Source organism: Cyanistes caeruleus, chromosome 3 (assembly GCF_971803275.1).
Source record: "Cyanistes caeruleus chromosome 3, bCyaCae1.hap1.1, whole genome shotgun sequence".
In the NCBI taxonomy this organism is placed as follows: domain Eukaryota; kingdom Metazoa; phylum Chordata; class Aves; order Passeriformes; family Paridae; genus Cyanistes; species Cyanistes caeruleus.
In genome coordinates, this window is record NC_141703.1 from 84939857 (window position 1) to 84958937 (window position 19081).

Here is a 19081-nt window from a genome sequence, read left to right on the forward strand (position 1 = left end):
AGGCTGAGTGGCTTGTCAGGTGAATCTCTATGATTGGTGATTTTAGATTAGATATTCCAGGAAAAATCACTGGAAGGGTGGTCAGGCATTGGAAGAGACTGACCAAGGAAGTAGTGAAATCACTGTTCCTAGAAGTGTTAAAAAATGCATAGATGTGGCATTTAGGGACATGATTTAGTGGTGGACTTGGTGGTGCTGGGTTAATGGTTGGACTCAACGATCACAGGGGTCTTTCCCAACCTTAATGACTCTGTAATTTTATGAATTCCTTGTGTCCTCAGAGCAAAGGCAGAAATTTTCAAGTTGAACTAAGTTCTGACCTTACCCCTAAAATTATCCAAACAGGGTTTTATTAATGAACCTCAGACCAGTCTCACCATCCCAACCCTCCACTCTCCCAACTCCTCTGGCTCTCAGCCACTGTTTGTAAGTGGGTGAGCACTAAACATCGCATTGGGGCTTAGGGACACTGTTGTCACCAGGCTCCGGGATCACAGCACTCGTCACATACCGGTCCAGCAAATACTTGAGGTACTCTGAGCAGTCCTGCTGAGCTCCAGGGGTGAACCAGGGTGGCCAGGAGGCAGAGAGGAAGCTCTCAGGGGAGATGGCAGGTCGCTGGCAGCAACACAGAAGAAATGCATTTAATCCTAGCAGTTTTTCCTCAATTCACACAGGAGGATGGAGAGGTGAGAGGAATGCGTTTTTTGGCTGGTTCACTGGGAGGACAGTGTTCTGTGCTTGATAAGGTCCCTTTTCCCCCTCCTACAAAGGCTAATCCCTGTGCACAGCACTTGGTTTGCTGTGAGCCAGGATGGTAAGGATGAATTTCAATTATTTTACATATACTTCTATAAAATACCCATGTGTTTATTATTCAATTTTTTAATGGTTTAGTGGCTTGATCCAGATAATTCTACTTAATTCAGCCTGAATTTAATTTGCTGCTCCATTTAATTTGATCAGGATCTCTCTCATCAAATCCTCTTAAAAAAAAAAAAAAAAAAAAAAAAAGGAAAAAAAATCCACTAAACTTCCACCAAATATTCTGATCACTGCAGGCAGGTAATCTGTTACCAGTAATGTAATTGCTGTCATTAGGAAACAGATGTCTAATTAACATGGAAAAAGACCCATCTTTAGCAAAAAAGTAACTTTAAGAACAACCCAAAGAAGGAAAATAACTGAAAGGAAATTAACATCAGCCACACAGCAAGGAAATATGCTTCTGTACTTGCTCATCACAGAACACAGACACTCTAAACTGCCATCAAAACCTAGACTCTTCTATGATCAAATATTAAATTTAACAGGATGTCTATATTTCCCCCCAGGTCATCTGTAGTGACATAATACCACAATGCTACCAGCCAGCTCTGCCAGTCAAGGCTTGGGAAATGGAGAAGCCTGGATGACTTGCTACCCAGCAAGGGAAAATTCACTGGCTTTCCAAAACCTGGTTTTTCTAGGGACAGAAAGATACATTTTCAAGAGAGGAATTAGATATGACCTAGCTGTATCTCCAGGAGTCATATTTGTCATGGAAATGTTTACAATTAGTTTAAGGATGTTATTTTTATTTTACTTTCCTTCACGTACAGAGAGATTCAAAGACCATTGGAATCTAAGGGGGCTTTTATAATTATCCTTTTAACAAAACCACTTTTAAAACAATTTTCACCAATTGCTAGTGCTTTGCTGGGCAGCAGTGGGATAAGCGAGCTGCTCCAGTCTTCTCCCTTCCTGCAGAGCAAGAAACAAAACCTCTGCTTCACACCACAGGCTTCTCAGCTGACCACAGATGTAAACTATTACCTAATGGACTTCATTGTCAAAACCATTAGCTATTACATCAACCCAGCCCAGCCCAAGAGGACCACAAGTTAAAGACAGGCAGCCTGGTGTGAACATAGCCCACTTTCATGGGTGATAGGAGTTTCCCCTCCACCTCTCCCAAAATTAGCCTCCTTCATATAAACAAAATTTGTCCCATTACAAAAACCGACCAAGATCCACAGCTCCTTATCAGCACGTTAGAGCCGGCAGGAAGCAACTTGGAGACGAGCCTTTCCGCAGCCGACAGTCCAAACAAATAACTAGAACATGAAATAATTACCTGACTGTGCTCCAAAAATGCAAAGAGCCACTGGAGCTTTGTCATCAGGGGCTGGGAGTTGCCCTCAGTTAAATTCAACACTGAATGCCGAAAGCTGTGAAAGAAAAGCAGAGATGCAATCTGTGAGATGGAAAATCAGTGTGGGACATGCAAGGCTGGAGTGACGAGCACCCCCTGGAGCAGTCTTGAACGGGAGCAAGGAGGAAAAACTCACTCTGAAGCCATGAAAAGAGATTGTATGATGCTGTTCATGTAGCAGGTGTTTCCCAAGTTAATTAACCCAATCTTCCCCGTCTCTGATTTGGATGCCAGGCGTGGGTAGAAGCAGGCCAGCTCATTCTTCTGGGAGGTCCAAGCATTTTGTCCCAAGAGGTGTTTAATCCGGTCTTCATTTGGAATTGGGAGAGCCTTGGAAAGGGAGATCAGTGTTACAAATCATTATCTATTCTCACAGGAGGAAGCTGAGGGGCAGGCATCGATCTCTTCTCTCTGCTGTGACAGGGCACAAGAAAACAGCATGAAGCTGTGTCAAGGGAGGTTTAGGTTGGATATTAGGAAAAGCGTCCAGCATGGACTGGCTGGACACTGGAACAGGTTTCCCAGGGAAGTTGTCATGGCACCAAGCCAAGAAGCATTTGGACAATGCTCTCAGGCACACGGTGTGGTTCCTGGGGTTGTCCTGTGCAGGGTCAGGAGCTGAGCTCAATGATCCTTGTGGGTTCCCTACAAATCAGGGTATTCTATGATCCTATGACTGATCTTTTCCCATGAAGAATTAATAATGGGCAACTGCAAAACTCCTCTGCTAGAGGTGCTCACACGCCCCATATTTCCTGTTCTTCACGTGAACCTGCCTCCATGAAAGGAATAGTTTACCTGTTTGTATTAGTCCTTTAGAGGCAATTGAGAATAACATTATAGCTAAAACCTACAGGCACTATCAGGGCTTCTGCAGGCCCACCATTAGAGAAGTAACTTCCTTCAACCTGCCTACACAGGGCTCACACTCAGAATTCTAATCCCCTTTCTTCTACCACCATCTGAGGTGTTGAGGTCAGGACATCCCTACCAGTGGGACAGTCCCTCTATTCCAGGCTACCAACAAAGATGCCATTTCCATGTGGAAAGCAGTAAAATGACTGAGAAAAGCATGACTTACTTTAACTGCTTCTAGGACTGGTTCATAGAGGTCTGGGAATCCTGAGAAGCGGAAGAACATGCAGTGGATGAGCTCGGCCAGCTGCTCCAGGGAGCTGGTTGCAGAATTGGAATCCTCCTTCTTCAAAGAAGCCACCAGCCTGGGGATGTGGGGAAGTAGCTGGAAAAGAAAAATTCACTACAAAAATTACTCCACATTATTCACATAATTTTAATACATTTATGGGAATGAAATTCACCTGCAGGCAGAAAAGACTGAGCAGGAGTTCAGTGCCATTCTAGACTTCATCCTTCACCCTTTGAACTCAACAGCAACTCTCTTGTTGATTTTGGCAACCCTAGAGTATTTTGTGTTGCATGACACCTGCAGGTTTGTGCTACTGCTTTGCTGAGCTGCAATTGCCATTCTTTAGTCTCCCCTAAATCCCACATCCACAGTGGAAAGGAAATGCTGACTGCCAAGTGCAGGGATTCAAACCTGCAAGGTAGAGGGGATTAGCCTAAAAGGTATGTTGGCTGCTGTGGTCTGGTGTTATTTTATACAGAATATACTGAACTGGAATTGGTATGGTTGGATGGATGGCAACAGGCATACAAACAGCACATTCTTTACTTTGCTTTCATTTCAAAAATGTAAAAAATGCACAAGCAGATGCAGATGCAAATGCAAATGATCCATTGCTCACGGGCACCCTCTGCTGACCCTGCAGCTGCACACAGAATTAATAACCTATTTCCAACCCTGCAGATGTGCTAGAGTGACCCAGGCACTTACATAACCTTTTTCATATTTATATTTTAAGTTATTTTTAGCACAGCGCAATGCTGGAGTAAAGTATCAGGACCCCAGTCCAGCCATTTCCTGGTCCTCTCTTCCTCTCCTCTTTTTCTTTCCCTACATAATATTGAGATTTTTTTTCCCTTCCAACAGGAAAGGCTGTTGGGGGAAGCAAATCAATTGCAGCACCTTTTTATACATCAGAATTTTGCCAAGCTGTGATGGGAACATTTCTCAAAACCCTTCCAAAGTGCCAGGGCAAACACAAAAAGACACAGTTTGGCCCTGTTGGATTTTCAATATTTTTTTTAATAAAGGAGAAAATTTATGCTTATGGGCTACAGATGGAAACTTCAAGCCAAGAACAACTCACAGCTTTTGGAGTGTTTGAAAATTTGATGCCCAGCTGACGACAACACATTGGAATGAATATTTTTAGAAACCAAAGAGTTTCTCAAGAAATTCAGGTTCCTTCAAAGTATCTCCAGCTGAGAAAGGAAAAAGCATCAGCTGAAAATGTTGGCTAGCTTTGTTTTTTCCTAGCCTTATCTGTTTATTCTGTGAACTTTAGGTGAAAAGCCAGATATGAGGGCTTTAATGAGAAAGTACAAAATCAAACATTAATAGGAGTAATTTTTCATCACTGCTTTTATCAGTACAATCACTACAAGCATGCTTTTGCCTTCTGCCTTACTTTTTAAATTCAGCATTCCAGAGACAACACCAGCAGGAAGCAGAGCTGTGCCTTAGTGCCAACAGCAAAACAAACTATAAAATATCACTGTGGAAATTAAAAGGGAATATTCAAATGTTGCCATAAGTTGTTTTTTGCTTTTAACAGAGAATTTGTGTAGTGAAGTGTTCTGATCCAATCTTCTGGTCTTGCTGCATTGATGCTGTACAAACCTTTCGAAGATGACCCACCACTTAAAGAAATGGGTGCCACATGTTGGTGACAATTTAAAGCCACATGTGGAATGGGGCCCACTGAGTCCAACAGACAGTGAGGCACCCGCTTAGGAAAAGCAAGGGCTGTTTAATAACATATTCCCTGCCCTCCACAGGGAGAGCACTTTGAGATGTTCTCAGTGCAAAGGATCCCCCAAACGCACTCCAAAGCCAGAGTGGCAACATCTGCCACACCTTAGGCCCCCCACTATCCCTGCTGCCCCACAGCAGGGTTACGCTCAGTAACATCCAAGTGCCAGACACAGCCTTACCAAGTGAAATGCCTCGTGGGAGTGCTGGAAGCTCAGCAGCATGTACTGCAGGACAGACAAAGCTCCCTCCCTCACAATCGGGTACAGCAGCTTGGAGAAGACCTGGTGGAGGAGAAAAAAAAGCAAGTGAAATGGCAGGATGGCAACCAGCAGAAGGGAACAGCAGGAAACAGAGGCACTGGGCATCTACCATGGCTGCCGGTCTCTTCCTACTCTATGCTGGTAGTTAGCAGCCTGTAACTAGGTCTCCAGGGTCATCTCCTGCCCAGAGTATTGGCTCAGGGCACTCTTAAAAATACTGTGTGCTTTATCCTCACCCTTTCAGGCTTGTGTAATGCCTGTGCTGTATCTCCATATCTCCTCACAAAGAAGCCATGCAAGCTCAGCAGAATGCTAGATTTTCTAGAATGTGCCTCTTAATTCATTCAGGTATTTGGAACTTTATCACTAACCTTTCAGACAAAGATATAAAAAGCAAGCATCTTTTTCAGAGGCTACATAATGATATTTATTCTATTTTACAAAAAATACCTGTATATCCTCTACTGCTGTCAGATAGTACTTTTGAGGGGTTTCCAAAAATCACATGTTATTTTATGGCTGTGCCCCTTTCCTATGCATTAAAAATTAAAGGAAAGAAAGAAAAGCCAAAGATGCTTGGCTACTGTCCCACTGCTCAATGCACTTGAGGGATCACAAATGCAGTTATTGATAATGTTCTATTACTGATAATTATAGAATGACAGTATCATTTAGGTGAGAAAATACCTCTAAAATCATTGAGCCCAACTGTTAACCCAGCAGTGCCAAGTCCACCATTAAACCATGTCCCTAAGAACACTGTCTTAGTAGTTTCTACTGTGACTTCTTCTGGCAGCTCAGCCAGGTTTTATCCCCATCATTCGAAGGAGGGCAGAGTAGGACCACAGAATGGAAAAAGTTCTGAAATAGTGACCAGTTTCAGTGCTTGATCACAGTTTTCTGAGATAGCAAGTACTCACTGCTGAAACAGGTAATGACAACAGCAGCGAGGGCTTTATCCACACTAATAAAAGAACTAAGCCAGGGCACAGGCTTTAAAACTGACCTGTGACTCTGTAGACTATTAATATGCTCACTGATATGTACTTTGCCTGTGCCAGCCAGCAATGACCCAGGCACGGTCAAAGGAGAGCATGTCACATTCCCAAAAGCAAGTTTTACAAGAGCTTCATAGTTCGGGAAGGAGAGTGTTCAACTGGTTTGAAAATTCTTGGCTACTTTATTTCATAATTTTTAAGATATCTGTACCTCTGCAGACCACAGCCTACAGAATCCCAGGTTGAACATCACTCCTAGCTGCAATATCAGTATCCCTTGGGACAGCAAACTCTTTTTTTCTCTATGTATCTCATCTTGTCATTTGAAAGGCAAGGTGATATTTCAGGTACAAGATGGTATTTCTGTGGTTCACATTCACATTTGAAAGAGCCAACTGACCTTTTCTATTTTTGAAAGAGTGACTTCAATCAAGATGCTGAACTTTTTCACTGCAGCCAAACCCTTCAGCAGAGCAATTATCCACTTGTCTATGTTCTTTCCCAGGGGCCAGGACACCCAGTCAATCATCCTGAAATGAAACACAAACTCTTAAATAAGTTTAACACATGTCTTATAAAAGTCAAGCTCCACTCTGGGTCAAACCTCCTCCAAACTAGTGACCAGTCACTGGGATGAGACAGGCTCTTCACAGGGCATTTCACATGTTATTCAAAGCACAGCAGAGCCTGAAGCAGAAATACCCCAATGTCACCATAATGCTGTGGTTCATCAGAGGATCAAGCCCACATCCATCAAGTAAAGTGAGGATTTTCTTCCACAAACTTCGGTCTAGTCAAGTTCAAGTTTTTAAAACTGGTGTAGTGCTCTATATACTACTCATGTGAGGGTTTGATCGAGGTGTCCACATTGTCACCGTTAGAAAACAAACGATACTAGTTTAATCTCTGCATTTTTACTGGTAAGAAAAAACCACTCAGATTCACATATTTTAGTTCTCTGTGTGGGAAACATTGATTTCCAAGAACATATTTTAAAAATGCCATGTGAAAACTAATAGAAGCCAATTATTCCTGAATGTCACAAGTAAAAAAATTAATTTCCAGTCACTCAACCACTGTGTTGCCATGTTTCTGCAAGAAATAAGTGCTTTACAGAAGTTTCTCATAAAACAATAACCTAAGACTAAGTGAAGACACATTGGTTCTGTTTAAATTTCATGTTAAACAGCCAGGAAGTAAATAAGACTTGGGATCTCCGAGTATCAAACTTTGCTGACCATTTCAGTACCTTTGATTTGAAGATACCCCAGACCTTCAGGTTACACCATAGTCCAGCTATTTTACCCAGTCAGATCCTGTTGCTTATCAATCTGTATCTCATGCAAAATCAAAAGAAGGGAAGACAGATAACTAACAGCCACAAGGCAAAGAGCAGGAATTAGTGAAGTCTACAAGGAACTGGGAAAATTGAAGTCTAGTCAGTAAAAAAATCTTTAAAAGCAGAACATGTTGGGATGTTGAAAAATAATAAAAGTCAAACCAAGTTGGAGGATAAAGCAAATGCCAGAGAAGCTTGCACAGACATTTGCACCAGAGGAGAACAAGGAAAGCCATGCGATCACTGTATGTGAAGATGCACAGCTGTCAAGCATCATCAACACAAGATCAAGGAGTCACAAGGAAGACCCTGAGGATTAGAAATGTAGAACTGGAAGGAAATGTATTGATTCAAAAGGCATGGAAGCCACCAGGAGCGGAGGCTCCAGTAACTCATCTGCTTGAAGACAACCAGGCAGATACCAGGTGACTACCAGTTCCCAGTGTAACAGCAGCCATGGAAAAGACCAGCACCATCTGTGGTGCAGAAGGAAAGGTCTCTAGAGCAAAACAGTGACATCTGAGGCTGTGGTGAGGCTGTCATGATGAACATGGTGCACAAACACCACCATCTGTGCCCATGACCAATGAACCATGTTGAAGAAACATGTTCAGGTGGCAGGGGAAATGAAGAACACTTCCTGCAAGGAAAGCTTAAAATAACTGGGCTTGTTTAGCACAGCCATGAGAAAGCAGAGATGGGAAGGGACAGCTCTTCCTGCACATATTGAAGGAATAAACACCAGGGAGGCAACAGATAGTTCAGCTATTTCTGTTGGCATAACATCAAATGAACTGTAAGATGGCCAGAAATACACACAGACTGGCTGTCAGAAGAGAGATTTGACCCACTAAAGCAACCCAGTGGTGGAAGAGCTGTGAAAGAACAGCAGTGGGAGCATTGTCCTGCTTTGAGAAGCAGAGTTACACATTCATGAAAGGGGTCTGTAATGTCAAAGCTATAAAGCAGGGAGATTGATCCAGAGATTCAAAGGTCCTTTTTCTCCCTAGCTTCTTTAAACAGGCATAAAATAACCTTAGTTGCTTGAAGCTATACTTTGCCAGCACTGGTGGCTAAGTTACAGTGCTGCCCATGTTGCTACAGTGGGAAGAAATTATATTTTAAATTCACATTGCACAATCCAGAAATGTTTTAGTAGTGATAACCCTAATTTGACAAAGGAGTAATCGATTTGGTATGCTAAACTTTTAAAATCCCAGACCCTGATCTCCAGAGATAGCAAGTGCCTGCACAGCTGTGTGACAGCAGATGCTTCCTACATCTGGACCTGGGCTCTTTGGAATAGATACATCCCCAGGAAAAAACAAAACAAAACAAAACAGACACACAAAAAAACCAAAAAAAAACCAAACAACCACCAAAACAAAACACAACCCAAATCTGTGAACACCTCTTACGTCATAGATGCACAATAATAGAGTTTATCTAAAAATAGACAAACTCTGTAAAAGAGACTGTGGTGTACACTTATGCCAGCAGGTGACAGCCTTGCTTTTTTTTACCACTACTTGTTCTTTACATGCTTGACCAGAAGCTCCACCCTAAGTCCAGTTTTTTTCCTGCTACTTCCAAACCTAAACTTCAGAAGAAGACACTTCTACGTGCAAGCAGTTTGTCAGGGATTCTAAGCTAAAAGATCCTTCAATTTGTACATTTTCCTTTGATTTTCTAGGCATGGAGCACACACATCAAACAGCCTGTGGTCACACTGTTTTTGAGGGACCCACTTGCCATAAACATGCTGCCAAAACACCAACATTTCTCCTAAATTATCTTAATTACATTTTGCAGGCTCTGACTAATATTTATTTGTCCTTCTTCATGACAAAGAATGCTTTAAGCAATTTTTAAGCAATGATGCAATTGATTTGGCAACCTCTGTATTTAGACACTTGAACTCTTAGAAGATTAACCATCTGGAGCTTGTAGCAGCAAGTGTCCAGAAGGGGAAAAAGATGGAGAAGTGGGTTAGGAACTGAACTAATAACTTAATCTTTTGTCTTGGGTTACTCTGGATTCTGGGAAAAGCATGACCTTGCCCAGCAAGCAAAAGAGAAGTAACCCTTTTCAGCATGTATAAACTTCCCATCAGGAATAACGTGTTTCTGTCATGTAACCTTATTGGGAGGGAGACACAAATCCCTCCCTGTAACAAGAAGAGGAGAAAAATGCTTCCAGTGACATCAAGTCACTTGTGTTAAGTGCACACACCACTGCATGTGAATATCATCTGTTTAAATGGAGAGCTCTAAGGAAAGCATGGGTTAAAGACAGAATCATGGAATAATTTAGGCTGGAAAATATCCTTAAGATCATTGAAGATACGCCTGAGTAAGTGCAGAGCAAGGCACTGGAGCACAGAAATGCTGTAGGACTTGGACATAAGGATGCAAAGAAGATGTGGTGATGCCAAAGAGGGCACTGGTGCTGCAAAGACCAGGTCTGGAATATATCAGGTAGCATTTCACCCTCTACTCTTCATCATGTTTTGACAAGGTCTCCACTGACTCTACCTGTCCAACTGCAGCACTTCCTCCTGACAAGGGCCAAGGTGGGACCTGGAAATCCCCCTCACATAAGTCTTTAGCTGTGACTGATGGCTTAAGATGATGTCCTTCTCAAGGGAGACAAAGATCATCAGGAAATCCTGAAAAGAAGATTTCTGGGAAGAAAAAACCCTCAACAGCTTCAGAGGGAAAAAAAAAATCATCAGACGTCTTTAAGATACCCTGTATTGGACATCCTTTAATACAATTTATTTCTAAGAAACTAAATTAAACCAAACAAATATAATAATATCCATAATCATAGCAACAACCACTCTTTAGTTCTCTGGAACCTCAGGGATAGAAAAAATTATACAGAAGTTTTCTTTTTCCCTACACACTCCTCACCAGGCAACACCAGCCAAGCTGCTTGAGATAAAACCACACAGAGCATTTCTCCAAACTGAGCTAAAGCTTTCACTCACACAGCCTCTCCTACCTGCCAATGGCCATCATCATTTGCACATCAGTGATGCTGTCATCATTGGTGAGGTTTCTTATGACGCCATCCATGAGCTCCAGAGGGACAAACTGAACCACACTGGCCAAGGCATTGGAGGGAGCTTCCTGTTCCTCTGCAAGACAGGGATGGCCCCCAGTAATGAAGATGTTAGCTGACAGGAAAACCGGGCACACTAGGTCATTTCTTGTCCTAAAAACCAAATAATTTCTGCCCACAAAAATAGAATCATAGAATTGTTTAGGTTAGAAAAGCTTTCTAAGATCAAGTCCAACCCTTAACCCAGCACTGCCAAGTCCACCACTAAACCACATCCCCAAGAGCCAATCCACACATATGGAGCAGATATTGAGCTGTTGCCAATGAGCAGTGTAGAGTCCACCGTTAGCTGTGCTAGGAAGATAATTCCTCAAATCCCAGTGCAGCACATAATGAAGCTGGATCTTAGCAGATGCCTGTTCCCTGAAGCCATATGTAGCCCCAAGGGAGGAAGAGATCACAAGCATGTGTTTGGCCCAACTCAGGTATTTTTCCTCTGTTTGCTCTCTTTTTACTAAATACTGCAAATAATTGCAAAAAGATGCAACTGCAATTTTGCCTGCCTGGAAATGGGCCTCCTTCCAATGGATGAAGATATCATACTGAAAAAGCCATTTCCTGTGGTCTTAGGAATAGCTAAAGCAGGAGCTCACCAGCCTTTCATGGCACTGGTACCTCCAAAAACTGTCTTAAACCCTCCACAATAACCTAAAGGCACCAGAATTTGGATAAATATTGTCTGTCTCACTTTAAGAGGCAACCACCCTTCAGACAGTCAGTAGGGCTTCATACCTCTAGGTCAGTGAGAAATAACTGCTTAGCTTTATCCCTATTCTCTGGCAGGGAACAGGCTGCAGAGCACCACCAAGTCAGCCATAAGAGAGCAGCATTTCTAAAAGCTCTCAAGTTCCACTCCAAGGAGCCGCAGATAAAATGTTTTCCCTTAAGCCCAGCTAATGCTGGAAAGTGCTGAACACAAACTTGTGCTGCAAATGCTTCGATCCTGTTAACAGCTTCTGTCTGCAGACTCTCTCTGGTTTTCCCAGCTCAGAGCCCCAGTAACTTTTAGAGGTGCTTGTCTATTATATTTCACCTGTGGCTGCATTTCTGTAGTGGATGAAAACCCTGCAAGATGTCAAACTAATTGAGTTTGCCTTCATGAGAGCCAATGTTTACATTCCCAGTGTTTTTTAAATTATTATATTTAAATTACCTGTTGAAGAAATTATGGTGAACAATTCTTTCAAAGAGGGCAGGATGGCTGAGGTCTGAGTCCTCCAGATCCTCTGCAGCAGACCACTCACTTTGTTCACCTGCTCCAAAAACTCCATGATCTCCTCTTCCCCCTCAGAGACGCACTGGAACTGCCCGATGCACCGGATCAGCTGCTGACAGAACAAGAGCTGGTGTTTTCCCGTGGGAATGCACTGAGGATGCTGCATTAAGAGTTTGCTGATCTTCGCACACTGCTTGGGGCTGGGCCTCTCGCAGACTTTCCGGAGCACCTCAATCCTCAGTAAGCTGAAGATGTTGTTTGCTGATGGGCTTTCCAGGACAAACTGCAGTCCTAACTGGATATAATCAAGTACATAATGGCTTCTCTTTCCCAGAGGTCCATAGCCTTCCTGGAGGAGACTCAGCAGGAAGCGGACATTGAAGAATTCCTCAAATTCCTCTGGGTGATAATGGCCATAGACCTCCAAAACCTCTTTCCCAATCTCTCTTTTATACTTGGTGTCCCCAGTGAGATAAAGCTTGGTGGACAGCTCCAGCATGGACCAGCACTGCTCACTGTCCATGGGCTGCTTTGCTGCCTCGATAACGCGCCTCACAAGACCTTGCTTCACATTGTTGGGGTAAGAGGACATCACCACAGCTTCCAGTATCTTATCCATCTCTGCTCCTTGCTCCTAAAAGAGAGGGACAAAGCAGCAGGTTAGTTCAAGGAGGGTCTGCTGAGCTTTTAAGCCCAGGTTGGGGCAAGGGAGGTCACATAAGCAGAGCTCTCTGGAACCACTCTGAAGAGGATAATTCTTGTGGCCTTTTCATGTAGTATTCAGAAAAGTTTCCACTCCAGTGATGTTTGATTGAGACTAAAGTCCCCCAAAACCAAATGAATACACAAAGATACTGAACTTCTTCCGATTAATCACACATTTGAGCATTTCTGTCTTGCAAACAACCAACTACAGACCCACAGAAGGGACAAGTGGGGAATTAAGGGAGCCAAGGTCTTACTCTGGTGTCTGCTGGCTCAGGTGTCCTCAAGAGGCAAAGATGGTCCCAATGATTGTACTCACATTCAAGGAAGGAGAGAAAAAGCCCAGGGAAGCAGAGGTGGGATTGCAGCCTCTCTGTGCAATGTCAGGGGTGTTTGTTTAACATCTACACCGTGCTGCCAGCCACTCCATCCGAGTGGTGCAGTCTTGGCTGCTCCCCAGGGACCTGCCGCATTTGTATGCGAGACCAAAGCGAGCTGGGAGAGAAACTGCAGAGTCAGGCAAAGTTCCCCATTTGTCACAGCCTGAATTCACCAGCAATAAAGCATTAGAGAAGAGTTTTTTTAAAAAAACAAGTAATTCCCAAGGAAAAGCTCAGAATAACATTTATAATCAGGTGTTAAAATACACTACAGCACAAAAAAACCCCAAAGAACCCCAAACAAACAAAAAATCCACATTATAGAGTGATAAAATTAGACAGTCAGGATTTCTTGTAATGTATTACAGAGACTAGAAAGACTCATCCCCAGCAAGTCCCCCCAGTGCAATGCACTCCACAAATAGATGTTTGGAGAAGGTCCCTTTCTGCCTATGGCCTAAAACGAGCCACACTCATGTATCTGACCAGAATAATAATCCCCACCTTTCTGTTCCTCAGCTCCCTAATCTGTGAAATGAGAACAACATGCACCAATTCCTAGTGGGGCTGGTTAAAAGATCCTTCATTAGCACTTGGGAAGCATCTGGAGTTTTTCAAGTGGACAGAGCTACAAAGAATATAAATGCAGATGACATGTACCCCAAGTATGGTTTTCACAGATGACATCCAGAAGAGACCTCAGCAGATGCCATCCATGGACCATGCCATCCCTGGAGTAAGCCTGAGAATATCTTTTTGCCTGGTTGACAGCTGCTTGAGGGTGAAGAAGTAGAACCATGCCAGACACAAACATCAAGCTCTGACTCACACCTGCTTGGCTGGAAAGCCTTCCCACTTCACCAGATATCACCTCTTCCCATCATTGCTTCCCCACAGTCTCACAGGATGAAAAAAAAAAACCATTATTAATAAATATATATACATGTATATAGCCACCTCCCATCCAGCCATGACTGCAGACTACATTGCAATCAATGCCTCTCCAAGAACCACCTTGCCTTTTCTGGCCCCTGTCTGCTGACTCATACATTCCTCCGCTCACATGCTGGATTTATTTTTCCCCATCAAGCATTACTGCTGCCTTCCCTGCAACAAGCTATGGCAAAGCTAATGCTCTCCATCACACTGTTTTCCCAGGATAGAATATATAAACAGGACTCCTGAGGGACCAGCCTGCATTAAACCAGTGGCAAACGGGGACAAAATAGAAGACAAAATCCCACAGATGTCTTTTCACCTCAAACAGAAAGTACCACAGTATCAGCAAAGGTTAAAAGTTAACGTGGAGAGCAGATGGGGCTTGCAGACAGTCCAAAATCAGGAGGAGCATTTGTCCTTGCTGTAGTTCAGTGGTTGTCTTGGCCAGACAAAAACTGACACACACCTGCAGTCAGGCTGGTACCCCTTTCATCTCTCTCTGCAGAAGCCTGAGCCCAGACACCCTGGTCATCTGGCACATAGATAAGGGGCCAGGAGGAGATAGAAGGATCTACAGTTCTCACTGGTTATGTCTCACTATTACTTCCCTGAAGCAATCCGTGCTGAGTCTGGCACAGTGATTTGGAAATACCACACAGGCAGGATGGCCAAATAATAGCCACATTTCTTTTAGGTCTAACCCCATAAATCACCACAGTCCCCTAGTGTACGTGGTGTTGGGTGCTCTCGCTGTCCCTCTCGGATGTAATGGCTGCCCACTACTGCCCCCACTATGATCATGCTTTTAGCTACTCTAGTATTGCCAAATTTCACCCAAATTTTTGATGCAAAGAGCCCAATTTCATCTGAATTTTGAGATAAACTTGCATCTCCTAAAATGACTTGGTTCTTCCTCAGGCTGATCACAGAAAGGGACAGGAGGATGGGCTTCCTCAATGTTGCTGCCTGGAGTGCAACTGGGTTGCATCTGACACTGTCTAGCAGGACAAAGCTGAAACAAACTCCCTTCACATTCAATAGGCAAACAAGTCCCAAAGAACCATCTGCCTCAGCAGGAAACATCATAGTGACTTATATGGACATTAAGACCTTGAAGACACACAGGGAGAACCACCTGAGGTGACCTTGTGATGAAGGGTCCATGCTCTCCTCACCAATGAAGGGCTTTACAGGACAAGGCTGGCCTTTAGGTAATACAGTCCCACCTGCACCTCTCCAACGAACCTGGTGTCAGCGAGAGAGGACAAACAAGCCCATGCTTCTGCTGGTACCAGGGTAGACCAAACTGCTCCCTGGGTGTGGCCAGACAAGGCCAGGATGAAGAATGCTAGCCAGGCCATATACTATAATCTTAGCACTACATTAAAGCAATATTTAAGTGGCTTTGTAATATGCAGTAATAATATTATAGTCTTAAAAATACACTAGAAAATGCATTCTACACTAAAAGATCTTACACATGTCAAAGGCTAGGAATTAAGATGGCTAATTCAAGACAAGCACAACTCTAGATGCTTTCAGAACAATATTAGCTTAAGCATCTGATATTAACTTCCCCCCCCCCTCTCCCAAGACATCCCTGGAAAGTGAATCAGCTTTGCAGTGGAGGAGTAAAGTGATTTGGAGTGTTGTCTGTAAGATCACAGTCTCATTTGTTGTAGAAATTGGAAGTGTGTCATAAATAACCCAGGGAACTGTAGGAGAGGGAAGGACAGTTCATTGTCAGGCAGCTGAATGCTGCCTTGGAGATCTGGTCCCTGGTTCTCCTCTGTTTAATACTGAAATAAAGAGACTAAATAATCAGACAGGCTTCTATAATGAGGGTTCCTGAAGTAGAACAACCTTTCTGTACTTCTTCCTCACCAGCATCAAAACTGAAGAGCTGAGAAAATTGGCTCATTTCTGCATGTGAACAGAACCAAGTTCCTGGAGCACACAAGAATGAAGTAGAAGGTCAAAGAGTTAATTATTAAACTGAAGAGTCACATTGAGGTTCCCATCTGTTTTGTAGCTCACATAAAACAGAGAGTACACAATAGGAGCTTTACAGAGAAAAAGAAAAAATTTCATGAAATGGCAAAACTGTTCTGCTACCCCAGTGAATGACTGGCAGGAACAATACGGGCAAAATCACAGAATGAGGAGAAAAAGAACCTTGGGAGGTCTCTAGCCCAAACCCTATCCACAGCCAAAATCAACCCCAGCTGCTCAGGGTTTTATCCATGAAGGTCTAGAAAATATTCCAGGATGGAAATCATACAACAACCCTGGGCAACCAGCTCCTGTTCTAATTGGCTCATAGTGGGAAGGGTTTCCCTATTTGCAATTGGAAGCTCTTGTTTAAGTTTATGTCTGTTTTTTCTTATTCACCTGCCTTGTACTCCTGCAAAAAGCCTGGATTCATCTCCTGAATAACCTCCTTGTAGGCACTGGGGAACTGCTCCCCAGTGAGTCCCCAGACAGTCAGTCCCAAGCCTTCAACAGTTCAAGGGGTTAGTCCATCCCAGTTGAATCCATTTCAAAATACTTTGCATTTGTCCTTGTTGAATTCCATGAGGTTCATGTCAGCCACAGCATGTCCTGGCCCTCCTGTATGTATCCTCCTGGCCCTGTCATTTCCTCCTCCATGTCATTTATAAAAAATATTAAAAAGGAAAGATCCTAGGATAGTTCCAGTCTGCTTCCTACCCAATTAGCAGTCCATATATCTGTCTTTGATACAAGAATGGTTCAGGGCATAATCTCAAAAGCCTTACAGACATCAAAGATGCTTGCTGAACACAAGATGGGTCCCTGATAGGACAGGCACCCAAGCATGTTCTAGAAACCAGAGAGGGAAAAGGAATTTAAGCAAAAAGCAGCATTGGTCAGCTTAGTGTCACTCTCCAAAATGGGTAAACCGCAAAAACAAACCCCAAAACCCAACCTCAGGATGAAAAATCACCTTTGACTTTGCCTGGGTCTAGTCTTCATACTCTGTACTGTTTCAAGCTGTACTTATAGTTCTCTTCTGCCTATTCTTTTTCTTTAATTGGAATCCATTTCAATTGAAATCTATCCAATTACTTTTAAATCAATTCATTACGTTAGCCCTGCCAGCAGCAGATTTCCAGTAAAGTCTCCTCAGTACTTCTTGCTGAATATAGTACCAGTTCCCCCACCCTAGCTCTTAACAAAGCTCTGAAAACATAGATGCAAGATGTACCTTACCTTTAGGGAACCTTAGTAATAAATTCACCACATTTCCTACAATGGCATCATAGAGACTTTGATAAATACCACTAAAGAAGGAAAAATAATTCCCACCATCCAAATATAGAGTGATACATAAAGTGGTTTTCTTCTGACTTAAAAAGAAAAATATCTATTTCCCTGAACTCCCTGGAGGTCTGGAAGTACCGAAATGAGACTCACCTTTTATTGTCCTTAACTCCTGCCAAAATAGTTTCTTTTATGTCAGCCAAGACATTATTGCTATTCCTGCTGCATGCTCCAGGCAGCCAGGCAATTAGGGCTCAATCCTGCAGCATGCTGAGCTGCTGCAGGATAAAAGGGAGCTCACATAGTGCCTTCCTAGAGCAGAAAAAATACCCTATTCTCTAAAATTTCTACAAAATTTACCATGATACCACTTGGTATACAACTTCTTACAAGGACCAGCCCTGCTGTCACCTCTGTGGGTCTGTTTTCCAGAAATGTCAAAATAATTGTGTTCTAATGACTTTTTTTTTTTGCAGGGAACAAATGTCCAATGAATTCATAGGCGAAGAGGATTTTTTTTGGTTGAAAGTACATCTCTGTTCAGCCAGCTAAGAAGGGGAAAACCACAGCCTGCACACCATTACCACATCTAATAGATACTCATGTTGTTGTAGCAATATGAAAACTGAGGCACATCAAGACCATAGAATCATAGAATGGTTGGAAGGGACCTTAAAAACTATCTCAGTCATAGCATTTGCTCAAGGAGATGGAGTAGGTTGTGACAGAGCCAGCAGCCAAACCTCTCCAGACCTGCAAATACATCAATGGCAATGCTCCACTGTACTTTGCTTTCAGCTGCTGAGTTGAACCCCATAAAGTGCTGTGGCATAGCAGAACACCAGGTAAATTTTTATGAGATCTAAGCAGAAAATCAGAGCTAATAACTGCAGAAAAATCACATTAAATAGCCCTTTAGAAAGAGAAGTGAGACTCTACCCATTTGCAGTCATAACAGGGAAAAAATTGCCAGCACAGAAGCCTGGCTGAATTTTTTTGCATGTGATTATAATCTGCTTTTTTTAAATTCACCTTCTCATTTCAAGGAGATCACATATTCCTTGCTTCCTGTCCCAGACTGTTTTCCAGTAGCAGATTGGACTCGTGTTGTGTGTCTCCTACTCACTAGAGTTAATTACTTTTGGCTGACGAGGCTCTTCATGCTTTTCTATCCTCAGAATCAGAACTGCCTTTAGTACAGCACTGATGGAGATTGTCCTTCACCACAGGCAGCAGAACTGGAGCAGGACATTGCCCTGCACCACAGGAAGTAGCAGATTCAGAGCAGGAGGCTGTCCCTATGCTCTACAGGACAGTAGCTTTCAGTTCTCTCCAGAAAGCTCTGTAGCTTTCTGCTCTCTCCAGAGAGTGAAGGTTTATTTAAAGCATTGTCACCCAGCTGGACTGCTGGCATTTTGCACGGCTTTGCTGTACATCAGGAGCTCCACCTTGGGAACAAGGAGTTCCTCTCTTGTGGCCACACTCTTTTAGACAACTCAAAAAAGTAACCAACCAGAAGACAGATATTTGCAATCAGCCTAAATTTATCATATAGTAGTCCCTACTTTCTTTAAAATTTGTTGATACTTTAGATCCACAGACTACTGCAGACCCTTTTCCTTTTTTCTGCAGTACCATGTATTTCATTGTTCTTTTTTCCTCTAAAACATAAATACGTTTGACCACCTCATGCAATTCTATCAGTCCTCTCCAAGTGACAGTGCTGGGCAGGCTGCCCTACCT

At 43.0% G+C, this 19081-nt stretch overlaps 1 protein-coding gene across 7 annotated transcripts in view; it reads right to left on the reverse strand.

Annotated features, from left to right (window-relative positions):
• USP35 (ubiquitin specific peptidase 35) overlaps positions 1-19081 on the reverse strand; it is a 41407-nt gene that overhangs the window by 4222 nt on the left and 18104 nt on the right. For 5 of the 7 annotated variants that reach the window (XM_086882320.1, XM_023921872.2, XM_086882319.1 and 2 more), the window contains exons 2-9: positions 11970-12666; positions 10697-10832; positions 6752-6881; positions 5273-5374; positions 3276-3434; positions 2331-2524; positions 2117-2210; positions 512-618 (exon numbers count right to left, since the gene is read on the reverse strand). In XM_086882320.1, coding sequence (XP_086738446.1) covers positions 512-618; positions 2117-2210; positions 2331-2524; positions 3276-3434; positions 5273-5374; positions 6752-6881; positions 10697-10832; positions 11970-12651 — 1604 coding nt within the window. In that variant the 5' untranslated portion in view covers positions 12652-12666. Of the gene's footprint in view, positions 1-511; positions 619-2116; positions 2211-2330; positions 2525-3275; positions 3435-5272; positions 5375-6751; positions 6882-10696; positions 10833-11969; positions 12667-12994; positions 13037-13056; positions 13110-19081 lie in introns of those variants that run through there. The other 2 variants (XM_086882322.1, XM_023921879.2) reach the window with 2 other exon arrangements.